The 17,147-nt window shown below is 38.8% G+C and overlaps 1 protein-coding gene across 5 annotated transcripts in view; it reads left to right on the top strand.

Moving 5' to 3' along the window:
- Positions 1-17,147, top strand: part of LOC128698719 (centrosomal protein of 135 kDa) — a 385,751-nt gene that overhangs the window by 365,442 nt on the left and 3,162 nt on the right. For all 5 annotated transcript variants that reach the window (XM_070097740.1, XM_070097743.1, XM_070097744.1 and 2 more), the window contains 5 exons: positions 3,062-3,187; positions 3,813-3,966; positions 6,097-6,273; positions 11,170-11,346; positions 11,618-11,797. In XM_070097740.1, coding sequence (XP_069953841.1) covers positions 3,062-3,187; positions 3,813-3,966; positions 6,097-6,273; positions 11,170-11,346; positions 11,618-11,797 — 814 coding nt within the window. The remainder of the gene's footprint in view (positions 1-3,061; positions 3,188-3,812; positions 3,967-6,096; positions 6,274-11,169; positions 11,347-11,617; positions 11,798-17,147) is intronic.

Below are 17,147 nucleotides of genomic sequence, written 5' to 3'. Positions count from 1 at the left end.
AAAACCTTTAAACTGTAGTAAATGTAAATTACAAATTACCTAATCGTTGGCCATGGACACGCTTATCAACTGTTAACTATCCCTGATTTCCTCACCCAGTATTGTGGCCACGTGACTAGGGGGGTTAAATACAGTAACAGTATCGGGTCTGGCGCAGAGCCTTATCCACAAATTCTTTGGGAGGCCTCTGAAGCACATGATTCACTACCAGGTAACACTGGGAATCAGTGTGAAACTAAAGAGATAGAAACTTGTAAGGAGGTGCTGTCAACTCCTTGTCCAAAAGATGGCTACCAGCGTCCCTCTACCCCACTAGTTCATTGGAGGACCGCTAGGTGTCTCTACGTATCTATTTTTCCCTACTCATTTCTAATATAAATATATTAAGTCTAAAACTACATATTTTACTTCTATTATTAGTTCTTAATTCTACCTAAAACCTGTAATCTATCAAATTAGTGTAAACATATCAATAATAATGTGCTGACTGATGACTTCCATTACATATTTTTGTCGGTGTGAATTCTAAAGACCTCTACTGTACTTCTTGTTACAATGGCCCTTTGGGATTTCTTGATCTCAAATCCTCACAATGGCCCTTTGGGATTTCTTGATCTCAAATCCTCACAATGGCCCTTTGGGATTTCTTGATCTCAATAAATCCTCACAGGGGGCCTCTGTTAGGCAATATTCTGCAATCATGAGAATGGGGATATACGTAATTGTATATATAGGTATTTGTCTATTGTATATAGTAAAATTTACCTGAATTTTGTATCTGGTTAACGATTTTCATTAAAAAATGAATGTGGAAAAATTTCTAATTGTAAATAGAGATATAGTAATAAAAATTTGAGTTATGCTTTGCGTGATGAAACCATCACATGGGCTGGAAGGATTTTTAAGACCATCATAACTCCTGTGAGAGGAGAGACCTGATGAAAGTTGCCTAGTGTAGATATGTGTTTGGTTGACTGCTGAGCTTTGATGTATTTTGGCATTTCAGAGATGAAGGAAAGTTTTGTCTTTGAGGAGTTCATCTCTCTACTTATAGTTCCTCTCGTTTTATACTGACAGCTCTTCAGTCTCCTTTCTGCCCTCCATCTTCAGAGGGTGAAGAGGACCTTTACCTCTGGCAAGCCTGCCGTTCAAAAGCCGGCCTGGTGGCAACATTTGGCATGTTTCCTTAAGACACCTGCTGTCCCTGTTCATGTAGCAGTAAGTAGGTATCTGGGTGTTGACTCTTGTGGGTGGCATTCTGGGAGACAAGATTGAAGGACCCTAATGGAAATAAGAGTCCTCGATGACGCATTGGCTTTCTTGGGTTATCCTGGGTGGCTAACTTTCCTGGTTAAAAATCCGAACAAAATCTTATCTTATTCTGTCCTTGTAGTGAGCTTCTCGTGATCCACCAGACCCTTCACTATGTTCTCTTCCATATTTCTCGTCAACCAGTGGTTGAGGCCGGGTCTCCCTGGAACCAGACATGGGTCCTGGGAAACAGTCTTGTTTCTCTTCCTCCTGACTGTGTCCCCAATTCAACATACCAGCTTTGATAGCACAAGATAATGGTGCTGGTGTTGTCAAAGGAATTAAAGGGACAGAATACAACAGTGTGCCATTTTTGCTACATACACTACAACTGGTTATCCGTGATTGTACTCTGGAGCAGAGAGTAATAAAAGACATCATTGCTATCTGTAGTTGAACCACTAGAAAAAAAAAGATCTCAAAGAAGATCACTCTTCTAGCTTGCAGTAAACTAGAGGATCTTCAAGAACAAAATGAATAACCAAATCACAAGCTCATTCAGAATGTACTAACCCGTTGGGTATAGAACTTATTTTATCACATCCGTGAACACAAAAAAGGTGCAGTGTATTAGATAACACAACACACCTTCCACATTTGATGAAAACAAGTGGAATCTTATTGCCGAGTATGTTGAGAATATTTCACAAAATAACTACCGTCTTTGTGAAAGAAATTGTCTAGTCTCAGAAATACTGCCTAAAGTACCAAGTTTCGAGTGATACAAGATTATCAGGTTTGAGTAGCACACTACCAGCTTTCAAAATGTCACTGTAAACTAGGTACAAGAACTAACACCACTGACTACTATACGATATTCCTTATATTTTTGAATCCCTGATATATGAATAACAGTGGATGAATCACAAGACAAATTTTGACAATATTGAGAATGAAGTGAAATCCACACGAGAACTGAGCAGCTCAAGAACTTGTGCAATGATGTTACTGTCTGAAGAAGGAAATCCACTAAGAGTGGTGGAGAGAAAATCTGATAGTACTTCCATCTTCAGCAAATCTAGCCAGCAAATGTCAGAGTTCACCATCCTCTTCGATAGAATGAAATGTTCAGCATTCGAATGAACATTTACTCTCCTCGTAGGAACAGATTAACCTTGGAAAATGGGGAGATGTTGATGCTCTTCAACTTCAATTTGAGAATTTTTAATTTTAGCTATTAAGAGTAATGTAATTATATTTATTTTTTTAATTTCAGCTACTAAAGTAATATATGTTTTTCTATTTGTTCAGTGTTCCATCATAGTTAAAACATTAATCTCTACAATGTATAATAAAAATGTACCAGTTAATTTAGTTTAATACTGGAGCGAGTTTTTCTTTTAACATGCAGGCCATCTCCTACTGAGGCAGAACGACCCGAAAAAGATCCACTTTCATCACCATCAGAGGTCCACAGTTATGACAGTTCAGATGTCCCTCCATGCAGCAGATATCCCCACCCTTCCTTTAGAGTGCAGGCACTGTGCTTCCCACCTCCAGGACTCAAGTCTGACTAACCAATTTACCTGAACCCTTCACTAAATGTTACCTTACTCACACTCCAGCAGTTCGTCAGGTCCCAAAAGCCATTTGCCTCCACTCTTATCTAACATGCTCATACATATATATCTATTTATTTATCTATCACTTGACATTACCTGAACATATATGCAATTCATCTCTTTTCAACAGTTACATATACCATATTACCTTACTGAAAACTTTGATTGAACTTTATTTTTTTTGCCAGTGCTGCATTATCAACAGTGGCAGCGGAGGAGCGCAAGGTGGCAGGGGAAGAGCGGCGAGGACAGCGCCTGGAGCAGGACCTGGCTGCTACCATCCTCGCCAAAGATGCTGCTAACAAGGAGATCAGGTCAGGAAAAAAGGTACTCCTTTGTTTTAAATGGGGTGGAAAATCTAACTCAGGTAAGCCAGCAAATGTCTATGGGTACATAGCACTAGCAAGCTAGTGGTTGCCTAAACACTGATACCCAGCACTGGTATGACAGCAGTGGCTTAATCACTGAGTATTCTGACTAAGACCCATATTTGGAAGCACTTTCATGTTTCCTGATGAACACACACAATGAACAGGTTAGGTTCACCTGTTTGGAAAATACATTTCTTTGGTGTTATTTTAATACCAGTTTCCTCATAATTTCATTCATCTAATCACTTGCATATAAGAAATTTGTTGTGTTGATATAATTTATGAAAGGGTCACATGTATCATCATCTCACAAATAACTGCTTATTGGTGTAATATACATCAGCGTAATATGTATTATACATCTATTTTCACACAGTTTATCAATCCAGTGCCATGCAGTTTATCTATTCAGTGTCCTACATTATCAAATAGTTTTATCCGGTGCCATGTTTCGTCTATCATTTCTGATATAGTTCATCTCTTCAGATTCATATACAGTATGTACTTTATCCAGTGACATACACCTCATCCAGTACATATATGCTTCACTCAGATAGTGTCTTTCCAGACGTCTGCAGATGGAGTTGTCAAGCATGACTCAGGATTACAAGAACCTACAAGGAGAGCTCAGCAAGTGTCAGGTATCAAAGGACAATTTCAAGAAGAAAGCACAGGAGTACTGTCTCACCTTAGAGGAACTGACAAATATTCTGTCCACCAAGGTCAGTTATAGCTCACTGTTGTATATTCAGTGACCTTTAAAAGTTTGGCTGAAGTATCTCAAGTAGGCTGTGACTCCAATAGTCTGACTGGTCAGGGATGAGGTCACAAATAGTGGCTGCAAGATGAAGCCTCTGCTATTAATTGCAGTGATTGACACAAAGTGGTTTATCAATTCGTTAGCTACAACAATATTAAGTCAGGCTTGCAATTGTTGGCTTTAATTCAGCATTCACAAGTTGCAACAATTACACAACAAACTTAATTATTTATGTTATTGTCTTCACTATCATTAACATGAGTTTATTTTTTTCTGTGGAATTTACAGACTAAGAGCGGTTATCCTACCTCAGGTACTTTTCTCCCTCCTTCCTTCAGTATGCAACCCACAACAGCAGGTACTTAGTCACTTCTAGGTGAATGATCAGCAGATATACGATGACTTGCCTATCCAATTTATCCAGCTTGAGAATCAAACCCATGTTCTTTCAGTTAAAAGTTGAGCACTGTGCTGCTGCAGTATTTTGAGGTGTGTAACACCTCTCTGCTTGGAACTCCAATTCCACTACTGTAGGATGATCTTAGAAGAGTGATGAAAGAACTGCAGTGTTGTGAGCAAGAACTCTTTCATTGGATGTCCTAATCCTCGGGACAGAAATGCCCTCATAGCTAACGAGATAAATGCATTCAGGAAATCTACAAATGATACAATACCATAAATTTGTAGTGTTTCTGTGAGCACATAATGTTGATTTACAGTGATGGTACATTACTGTATGTAGATTTAATCAAGGATAATCCATTAAAATTAATGTGGCTTATTTCCATTGGGGCATCATTTGCTACTATGTGAATGATATACGTATACAGTACCACATTGTATTAATAATACAAAATTACTGTATTTCTCCTGATTTAATACTTTCCTACTAAATAATGATTATGATATTGATGATATAGGCACACAAAACTATAAAAAATATACATTTCTCCTTGTTTTAGATTTTAATACTGGTATATAAATTACATTATTATTTTCTTAATTTCTCCCAAATGCTGTGGTCACCTTACCTTGGTAGTACAGTTTGAGTGCCTAACTAAAAGACCCTAGAAACCCATATTTTGGACTAAATACTTAGAACATTTTCCTATTATTGTTTGGACTGTGACTGATGGTCTTGAACAGTAGTTGTTTTGATTATATAATATGGTTATGACATCTGAAATGTGACAGTAAATTAGTCACAATGGTAACAAATTAGTATTTGAGATAAACTGTTCAGATAGTTGACAAATGATAACAATGGTATTGCACTGTGGGTAGTAGGTTGGTAGAATTTTTATCAGCAGTGCAGTATAGCAGACAGTATGACCAATTTTTCCTATTAAAGCATACAATTTCCTTCTACATACTATTCATTAATTTCCACCTGATCTGACACCCTGCACAAATATAATATTTGTTCCTCTTTACATTAGGTTTGGTTAGCATATATTAGTCTATATTTACATCAGTTAACCAATGATGGTGAAATGACAGGCAACTTCCATCTGGCAGTGCAAGGCATTTTGTAATCCCTTGAAACATTAGAATAGTGTTCCTAGGGCTCATTAAACAAAAAAAGAAAGTTGGAAGATAGGCTGGTCAGACAGTCTGGTCACTTATTCTTACCACTGGCTCTGTTTCTATATAGTGATGTTAATATAATGTCTCAGTAGTAAATTGACAACATTGATTCTTTAGCTTTCCAAATTATTTCTATACTTATATATTAATGAAAAAGGTATGTCTTAGGGATACAGTATAAGTATGCTCAAGGTGCTATATAATTAATACTGAATTGATGGAAATAGTATATGCCCCACTGTATGAACTATGTGAGAGATAAGCAAGATGTATATGCACAAAGATATGTAAGTGATCAAAGACAATCTCCTCTCTCTCTCTCTCCCCCAGCATCCTATATATATACCATAGCATTATGTAAGTCATGCCAAGAAATGACATCTACACTGATAACAGTTTTTGGCATAAAGAGAATCAATTTGATTTTTTATTATGTTAAAAAAATAATTTCAAATTTGATTATAAATATCAACAGATTTGATTTTAATTACTTCTTGATTTACAGGATTCTGAGCAGTCATTGTTGAAGAAGCAATACTTGAACCTAAACGAAGCAGTGTCATCACTCAAGTCTCTTAACGCCTCACTGGAGGAGAGTATCACAACGCGAGAGCAGGAGATGACCAAAGTGGAAGCAATGATGGCCAAGTTTAAGGAGGAGAGAGAACAGCTTATTAGTCAGGTTGATCTTTATTGTTTTTAAATATTATATGTTACAGTAGTAGGATGGTAAACAGTAGCCACCCAGGGAGGTGCTACCATCCTGTCATGTGTGTGAAATGGAAGCCTGTTAGTGTTTTGTACTCTGGCATGTTTGTTCTTTTCTTTGTTTCATGAATGTGGATAAATCTTATAAACTTCATTTTACTTCAGCATACACCATATACACGTGAATGCATATATGTATGCATATGTGCCAGTGTACATGCAGTACACACTTTGTTTTACTGTATCTGTATTTCTCGATACAACAGACCGCCAATTAGGACAGGATATGTTTTGAAAATTGGTGTTTAATCTCATTTAGTGCTAACTAATCTGAAGAACATATGGGACTAATAGTTATGTTCTACACATTTCCCAAAAGAACTAAGCAAGTTTTCTTTAATATTGTGAAAAAGTGACAATTTTTTTTTACATTGTTGTTGCTGTTGCCTATTGATTTGTAAGTTCATGGAGAAGGTTGATAGTATAGTTGTGTTGACGTGGATAATGTAGAATTGTCAGTAGTTGATGGTTGTACTGACGTGGTCAAGTATTCTGTAATGCTTCTGTGCTCCGTTTTTCGCAGTCAGACAGTACATTATGCAGGTAACAATAAGGCATCACTTGCTCCGGACCCTGATTCACAGCAGTGTTTCAAAACATACTGAGTCCTTTTCGGTGAAAAAAAAAAATCTGCCAAATACTGTATACACTTTTGTGAAGGGTCTCTTTCCTTCTCATTCACAGTTTTATAAAAGATAGGGCATTGTGCTGTATTATCTGAAAACGAAGCCAGGACCCTTTCCTTTTATCTTATCAATCCACATATTTAACTCTTCTACCTTAATTTAGTTGTATTGACCTCTGTCATTCTTTTCGTTGTGTATTAATCATTGCACAATATCTTTTTTTTTTATTCCTTCTGACTGTATGAATGAATAATTCACCTATACCAAAAGGAGTGTGCTGCCTTTATGACACCTGAACTGCCCACAGGCATATCTAGAACCTCTATTTTCTTAGATATCATCAGCATTTCATGTCTAGTTGTCATCTTGGAGTCAGTGGAGACGTTATACATCGAAGCAAAGGGGAGAATATATGAGAATATAGTGGTACCAACAATCTTATATGGGTGTGAAGCTTGAGTGGTGAATGCTGCAACAAGAACAAGGCTCGAGGCAATGGAGAGTTGTGTCTGAGTGCAGTGTGTAGTGTGAAAATTTTGCAGAGAATCCATAGCTTGGAGATTAAAAATAGGTGCGGAATTTTTAAATGTACGTATTATCCAAATGTCTGAGGAGAGGTTGTTCAGGTGGTTCAGACATTTAGAGAGGATGGAACAAAATAGAATGACTTGGAAGGCATATAAATCTGTAGTGGAAGGAAGATGGGGTAGGGGTCATCCTAGGAAAAGTTGGAGGGAAGGGGTAAAGGAGGTTTTGTGTGTAAGGGAGCTTAGACATCCAGCAAGCATGTGTGAGCGTGTTAGATTGGAATGAGTGGAGGCAAATGGTTTTTATGGGTTGACATGCTGTTGGAGTGTGAGCAAAGTAACATTTATGAAGGGATTCAGGGTAACCAGTTAGCCAGACTTGAGTTCTGGAGATGGGAAGTACAGTGCCTGTACTCTGAAGGAGGGATGGAAATATGTTGCATTGTTGAACTGTAGTGTAGGCACACCTCTGGCAAGACAGTGATGGAGTGAGTAATGATGAAAGTGTTTCTTCTTCTTTGGGTCACCATATCTCGGTGGGGAAACAGCCAATGTGTTAATAAAAAAGAAGAAAAAATCATCTTGGCACCTCTAGCATCACTACCACACCTAACACCACTTCCAGAAGGCAACTAATGATATGGGCTGAGGGAAGGAGGTGTAGTGTCTCTGCTGAACAAAACCCTTACTGAACTCTCCTGCAGACCCAGTGGGGTAGATGGGAAACAATCTATGGCAGGCACTACTATGGCTTCTCATCTAGATTGATCCTTTCCTGCTTTTTGATGTGAAATACTGATTCTTTTTCAATACTATATTTTTTCCACTACAATTTCTCATCTGTGCTAAGTATTGTGCAGTTTAATTACACTATAATTGACAATCTACAGTACATACAGAGTTTGTAGAAAAACTACATAGATGATAATGGTAGATCAACACCTTATATATGATGTGTATAGGTCAGATCCTATACATGGTACATTTTGGTCAAAAGTATGGCCCAATGAGTTTAGTACTTTTTTTTTTTTTTTAACAAGTCGGCCGTCTCCCACCGAGGCAGGGTGACCCAAAAAAGAAAGAAAATCCCCCCCCCCCCAAAAAAAATACTTTCATCATCATTCAACACTTTCACCTCACTCACACATAATCACTGTTTTTGCAGAGGTGCTCGGAACACAACAGCTTAGAAGCATATACCTATAAATATACACAACATATCCCTCCAAACTGCTAATATCCCGAACCCCTCCTTTAGAGTGCAGGCATTGTATACTTCCCATTTCCTGGACTCAAGTCCAGCTATTTAAAAATAACCGGTTTCCCTGAATCCCTTCACTAAATATTACCCTGCTCACACTCCAACAGATCGTCAGGTCCCAAATACCATTCGTCTCCATTCACTCCTATCTAACATGCTCACGCATGCTTGCTGGAAGTCCAAGCCCCTCACTCACAAAACCTCCTTTACCCCCTCCCTCCAACCTTTTCGAGGATGACCCCTACCCCGCCTTCTTTCCCCTACAGATTTATATGCTCTCCATGTCATTCTACTTTGATCCATTCTCTCTAAATGACCAAACCACCTCAACAACCCCTCTTCAGCCCTCTGACTAATACTTTTATTAACTCCACACCTTCTCCGAATTTTCTGCATAATATTTACACCACACATTGCCCTTAGACAGGACATCTCCACTGCCTCCAACCGCCTCCTCGCTGCTGCATTCACAACCCAAGCTTCACACCCATATAAGAATGTTGGTACTACTATACTTTCATACATTCCATTCTTTGCCTCCATAGATAACGTTTTTTGGTCTCCACATATACCTCAATGCACCACTCACCTTTTTTCCCTCATCAGTTCTATGATTAACCTCATCCTTCATAAATCCATCCACCAACACGTCAACTCCCAAGTATCTGAAAACATTCACTTCTTCCATACTCCTCCTCCCCAATTTGATATCCAATTTTTCTTTATCTAAATCATTTGATACCCTCATCACCTTACCCTTTTCTATGTTCACTTTCAACTTTCTACCTTTACACACACTCCCAAACTCATCCACTAACCTTTGCAATTTTTCTTTAAGAATCTCCCATGAGCACAGTATCATCAGCAAAAAGCAACTGTGTCAATTTCCATTTTGTATTTGATTCCTCACAATTTAATCCCACCCCTCTCCCAAACACCCTAGCATTTACTTCTTTTACAACCCCATCTATAAATATATTAAACAACCATGGTGACATTACACATCCCTGTCTAAGACCTACTTTTACTGGGAAGTAGTCTCCCTCTCTTCTACACACCCTAACCTGAGACTATCGTATGCCTTTTCTAAATCCATAAATGCAATGAAAACTTCCCTACCTTTATCTAAATACTGTACTTATAATAATAGGACTCGATCCTAATTTTTTTTTACTGTTTCTCTTTGATTTGCTGAACATCTGCCTTTATATAAAGATCTTGTTATTTCATGTGGCAGATGTGAATTTTAATGAAATGCCATCCAGTTTATTGTACCATAATTGACTGATGACCTTGTTTCAAATACAGAAAAACATAACATCTATCCATGATTTATATCAGATGATATACCCTTGCATGCTGACTTCCTTGTTGATTGTATGATCAACAAGGCTATTGCTGCTAGTGGCCCACAGGTCTACATAGTAATCACAGCCTGACTAGCCCAGTTTCCTCTTATTTTTTTTTTTATTATCACACCGGCCGATTCCCACCAAGGCAGGGTGGCCCGAAAAAGAAAAACTTTCACCATCATTCACTCCATCACTGTCTTGCCAGAAGGGTGCTTTACACTACAGTTTTTAAACTGCAACATTAACACCCCTCCTTCAGAGTGCAGGCACTGTACTTCCCATCTCCAGGACTCAAGTCCGGCCTGCCGGTTTCCCTGAATCCCTTCATAAATGTTACTTTGCTCACACTCCAACAGCACGTCAAGTATTAAAAACCATTTGTCTCCATTCACTCCTATCAAACACGCTCACGCATGCCTGCTGGAAGTCCAAGCCCCTCGCACACAAAACCTCCTTTACCCCCTCCCTCCAACCCTTCCTAGGCCGACCCCTACCCCGCCTTCCTTCCACTACAGACTGATACACTCTTGAAGTCATTCTGTTTCGCTCCATTCTCTCTACATGTCCGAACCACCTCAACAACCCTTCCTCAGCCCTCTGGACAACAGTTTTGGTAATCCCGCACCTCCTCCTAACTTCCAAACTACGAATTCTCTGCATTATATTCACACCACACATTGCCCTCAGACATGACATCTCCACTGCCTCCAGCCTTCTCCTCGCTGCAACATTCATCACCCACGCTTCACACCCATATAAGAGCGTTGGTAAAACTATACTCTCATACATTCCCCTCTTTGCCTCCAAGGACAAAGTTCTTTGTCTCCACAGACTCCTAAGTGCACCACTCACTCTTTTTCCCTCATCAATTCTATGATTCACCTCATCTTTCATAGACCCATCCGCTGACACGTCCACTCCCAAATATCTGAATACGTTCACCTCCTCCATACTCTCTCCCTCCAATCTGATATTCAATCTTTCATCACCTAATCTTTTTGTTTCCTCTTGAAAACTTTTATATACCACCTTTGGCATTTTCAGATGATGGAGGCAAGTCAAAAGTGTGATGAACTAGAGGACTCGTGCAGGAAGTTAGAAGAGGACAAGTATAATGTTGAGAAAGAGTTGCTCACCACCCGTGACTTGGCACAAAAGCTGGAGATGAAGAGAAGTCAGGGTGAAGGAGAGGTGGCCAGGCTCACCACTAGCCTGGAGAAGGTAATGCAACCCTGTCAGTAAATTCTGAATGGTAACGCTTCAGAGGGGTGCCTTGATGTTGCTGAAGGGCTTATGATCCGAAGAATTGAAGTGACCCTCTTCTTCTTTTGATGAAACCTGATTACCCCAGGCACTATTTGACCCCTATGAGTTTCGTGCTTCCCATGAATGTAATTTATCATTATTATAAAAATGTGTTAAACTGTATGGGTCGTGCAGTACTGCCTGTAATATCATTTTATTAACTTATTATACATAATTAAATTTACAGGTATTGGAACAGAAGCGGTCTCTAGAGCAGAGGTTAGATGCAGCTACCAGTCAGCTCAACAGTGAGCGGTCTACTGTCAGATCCATGGAAGAGGTACTTAATGAGAAGCGTCGAGCAGAATGGTCATCAGAGGCCACTAACAAGCAGTTGGAAGTAGAAAAACACCAACTGCAAAGAAAGGTCAGTGTGACTTGCTCTTTATAACTAGGGTACTCACCACACTGGCTGCTTCTGAAAATATATTTTGTGAGTGGAGTTCTGGAGGTGGGAGGTACAGTGCCTGCATTCTGAAGGATGATCATTTCAGAGGATCATTTTAATTGTGATGTCAGTGCATTTCTGTCAGAACAGTTATTTAATGAATGATTGTGAATGTGTTTCCTTCTGTGAGTTACCATGACTTGGTGGGAAATATACAGTGGGAAAAATAAAAATGAATCATGAATACAGCCTCTCCTCACTTAACGACGGAGCTCCGTTCCTAAGACCACGTCGTTTAGTTTAGTTTAATATGTTTATTTTTATTATTTTTTTTTTCAACAAACTGCCCGTATCCCACCAAGGCAGGGTGGCCCAAAAAAAGAAAAACAAAAGTTTCTCTTTTTAAATTTAGTAAATTATACAGGAGAAGGGGTTACTAGCCCCTTGCTCCCGGCATAATATGTTTATTATGCACCCCATATCCAGTCTGTGGGCGGTAGTCAAAAGATTACAGAGGTACATAATGGGTCCAGGGACTGGACCCCAAAGTTATGATAGCTGAACTAGTTACAAAGATATTGAACTCCAGGGAGATCTGGTCACAATCATAGCAAGTTACAAAGGTAATGAATCCTCTACACTCCTATACATGGTTACAATCATGAAGAAATTACAAAGTACATAATGAGCCACTGACACATCCACGCCAGGTCAAAATTGTAATGAGTTATAAATACAGATATTAAGTGGGTCATACACCCACCACGTCGGTAAACAAATTCGTCTCTAAGCAAGGCGCATACTATAATGGTAGTAGGTTTGTGTCAGTCATCGTTGATATTGTATTAGTGTCACCTTTGCACCATTTATAACATTTTTAGTATATTTTTAAATGTTTGTACAGTAGTGTACTGTGTATTGTAATAAACAGAATAGAGGAAATCAGCTCTAATATGCATTGTTTAGGTATGCATACTGGTCAGAGAGCCCGTTGTAAGTCTGAGTTGTCAGTAAACAAGTACATCACTAAGTGAGGAGAGGCTGTATTTATATTGATAAATTAGACACATGTGCAACTCTTAGGTATCTTTATTGAGGAAACATTTTGCCACACAGTGGCTTCATCAGTCCATACAAAGGAGAATGGTGAATAACAGGAAGAGTTTGAAGTAATCAGTCCCTCAGCCTTGATTAGATGTGGTCAGTCCATCAATCTTCTTTTCAAGATTGATGGACTGACCACATTGACTCAAGGCTGAGGGACTGATTACCTCAAACTCCTCCTGTTATTCACCATTCCCTTTTGTATGGACTGATGAAGCCACTGTGTGGCAAAACGTTTCCTCAAAGATACCCAAGAGTTGCACGTGTGTCTAATTTATCAACGTGTCGGTTCTCTCAATCATTCATCTACAATGCTGTATTTACAGTTTCATGGAGGGATCAGTCAGTACATACAGTTTCTTTCATGGCCACAGTGAGTGACAAAAGAATAGAATTTTTTCAAAGTTATACACACGTGAGTGAGCATGTTAGAGAGGAACAAATGGAGACAAATGATTTTTTAGGACTTGACATGCTGTTGGAGTGTAAGCAATGTAATATTTATGAAGGGATTCAGGGAAACTGGCAGGCCAGACTTGATTCCTGGAGATGGGAAGTACAGTGCCAGCACTCTGAAGGATTGGTGTTAATGTTGCAGTTTTATAATTGTGTTAGTGCACCTCTGGCAAGACAGTGATGGAGTGAATGATGGTAGTTTTTCTTTTTTTGGGCCACCCTGCCTTGGTGGGAAACGGCCGATGTGTTAATAAAAAAAAAAAGAAAATAAATGCTAAACTATGTATAGAGGCTCCCCTACACACAAACATTCATTTTGCGACCTTTCAATAATATGAACAATTTGTGGGAAGCACTGAGATGCAAATAAGGCAAAGTAGGTTATTCTAGTGGCATTCATGCATGTGTTTGTGCTCCCTCCACAGATTCAGTGTTATTTGTGATTATTATACCCCCAATATGTCTGGTGTTAAGCACAAAAGCAGTGGTGATGCAGGTGATAGTACTAAGAAGTGCCAGGCCATCACAATTGAAACAAAAGTGGACATTTTGTATTTTTCCTGTGTTCATGTATATGTTTAAACTATGTACACTTCTAGGTTACTCAATGTTCATACGTACATATACCACACTACTGTATACATACATATGTTGGACTTACGAATGACTGCTCAGAACCGAACCTGTTCGTAAGTAGAGGAGAGACTGTAATACTGATGAATATTTTTTTTTTTACCTTGATGACCATCTCCCACCAAGGCTGGATGACCCTAAGAAAGAAACACATTCAACATCATCATTCATTCAGTTAAAAATTAATGCTGCATAACATTATTTTTTGTGCCCAGAATACTGGTAATTGTTTTCTTTTTTAGTCTTTACATGCTGCATCACTCACCGGCCTTGTAACACTCACTGTAGATGAAGTAAAACTAATGTTTAATATTGACAGCAGTTTGATCATGAGTGATGCCTTTCAACGCTGAATGTAACTACCCTGGTTTGTGTTCGTACAGTTTTTATTATTATACATAAGATAAAACACCAGTTTTATCTGTGCTGTACAGTTATACTTGTCTACAAATTTTGAACACTTTTGTGCTTCAGAGATCAGAAATAAAGTATTTCACTTTATGATTTCTGGGGTATCATAATAACAACCAATTGGCTATAGGAAACTATATTTTTAAACAATTATACATTGTGGGTTGCAGTCAAGAGCCTATCCCCTGTACAGTTTATTTACCCTCCTCCCCTTCCCGGTCAAAGATAACAGAAACTGGTCTGAGTTCATATCTTTACAGAGACAATTTGAAATTTTAAGCATCATTTCCATATTCAGTAACTCAAAATTAGTAAAGAACTACTAGTTTTATTTCTGAAGTATTTTTGCTCAGTCCAGTGTATTATTGGTGTGTGTAGCCACTTATGTTAAATATTTCCAGGAGAATAAAAATTGTATTGGCTTAGAGTGAGCGTTGTATCATATCAGTGGTTTCTTGTACAGCTTTAGCTTTATAAAAGCCAGAGGCTACCAATAGCAATGCTGTGTAGTATCCAATTCCTTGCCAAAAAATAATTGCTGCTCCTTTTAGCATTTGCACAGTTGAAGACTTTATAATGCACTGGCCTTTTAAAACTCACCTTAACTGAGGTTTTTATTTATTTTTTTTTTTTTTTCAACAAGTCGGTCGTCTCCCACCGAGGCAGGGTGACCCAAAAAAGAAAGAAAATCCCCAAAAAGAAAATACTTTCATCATCATTCAACACTTTCACCACACTCACACATTATCACTGCTTTTGCAGAGGTGCTCAGGATACAACAGTTTAGAAGCATATACGTATAAAGATACACAACATATCCCCCCAAACTGCCAATATCCCAAACCCCTCCTTTAAAGTGCAGGCATTGTACTTCCCATTTCCAGGACTCAAGTCCGACTATATGAAAATAACCGGTTTCCCTGAATCCCTTCACTAAATATTACCCTGCTCACACTCCAACAGATCGTCAGGTCCCAAGTATCATTCGTCTCCATTCACTCATACCTAACACGCTCATGCATGCTTGCTGGAAGTCCAAGCCCCTCGCCCACAAAACCTCCTTTACCCCCTCTTTCCAACCCTTTCGAGGACGACCCCTACCCCTCTAGATTTATATGCTTTCCATGTCATTCTACTTTGATCCATTCTCTCTAAATGACCAAACCACCTCAACAACCCCTCTTCTGCCCTCTGACTAATGCTTTTATTAACTCCACACCTTCTCCTAATTTCCACACTCCGAATTTTCTGCATAATATTTACACCACACATTGCCCTTAGACAGGACATCTCCACTGCCTCCAACCGTCTCCTCGCTGCTACATTTACCACCCAAGCTTCACATCCATATAAGAGTGTTGGTACTACTATACTTTCATACATTCCCTTCTTTGCCTCCATAGATAACGTTTTTTGACTCCACATATACCTCAACGCACCACTCACCTTTTTTCCCTCATCAATTCTATGATTAACCTCATCCTTCATAAATCCATCCGCTGACACGTCAACTCCCAAGTATCTGAAAACATTCACTTCTTCCATACTCCTCCTCCCCAATTTGATATCCAATTTTTCTTTATCTAAATCATTTGATACCCTCATCACCTTACTCTTTTCTATGTTCACTTTCAACTTTCTACCTTTACACACATTCTCAAACTCATCCACTAACCTTTGCAATTTTTCTTTAGAATCTCCCATAAGCACAGTATCATCAGCAAAAAGTAACTGTGTCAATTCCCATTTTGAATTTGATTCCCCATAATTTAATCCCACCCCTCTCCCAAACACCCTAGCATTTACTTCTTTTACAACCCCATCTATAAATTAAACAACCATGGTGACATTACACATCCCTGTCTAAGACCTACTTTTACCGGGAAGTATTCTCCCTCTCTTCTACACACCCTAACCTGAGCCTCACTATCCTCATAAAAGCTCTTTACAGCATTTAGTAACTTACCACCTATTCCATATACTTGCAACATCTGCCACATTGCTCCTCTATCCACTCTATCATATGCCTTTTCTAAATCCATAAATGCAATAAAAACTTCCCTACCTTTATCTAAATACTGTTCACATACATGCTTCAATGTAAACACTTGATCTACACATCCCCTACCCACTCTGAAGCCTCCTTGCTCATCCACAATTCTACATTCTGTCTTACCTCTAATTCTTTCAATTATAACCCTACCGTATACTTTTCCTGGTATACTCAGTAAACTTATTCCTCTATAATTTTTACAATCTCTTTTGTCCCCTTTCCCTTTATATAAAGGGACTATACATGCTCTCCGCCAATCCCTAGGTACCTTCCCCTCTTTCATACATTTATTAAACAAAAGTACCAACCACTCCAAAACTATATCCCCCCCTGCTTTTAACATTTCTGTCATGATCCCATCAGTTCCAGCTGCTTTACCCCCTTTCATTCTACGTAATGCCTCATATATTGGTAGTAATTTAATAGTGACAGTATACAAGTGCTACTCTGGGTTTTACACAATGTGTGGTTTTCAGTAAGTGTTCACCTATGATGAACACTTATTGAGGTGTGTAACCACCTTTATTAAATACAGTGGACCCCCGCATAACGATCACCTCCGAATGCGACCAATTATGTAAGTGTATTTATGTAAGTGCGTTTGCACGTGTATGTTTGGGGGTCTGAAATGGACTAATCTACTTCACAATATTCCTTATGGGAACAAATTCG

This window comes from Cherax quadricarinatus, chromosome 59, assembly GCF_038502225.1.
Source record: "Cherax quadricarinatus isolate ZL_2023a chromosome 59, ASM3850222v1, whole genome shotgun sequence".
Taxonomy (NCBI): Eukaryota; Metazoa; Arthropoda; class Malacostraca; order Decapoda; family Parastacidae; genus Cherax; species Cherax quadricarinatus.
Note: the sequence above shows the minus strand (reverse complement) of the source record. Positions and strands in the feature narration are given on the sequence as shown.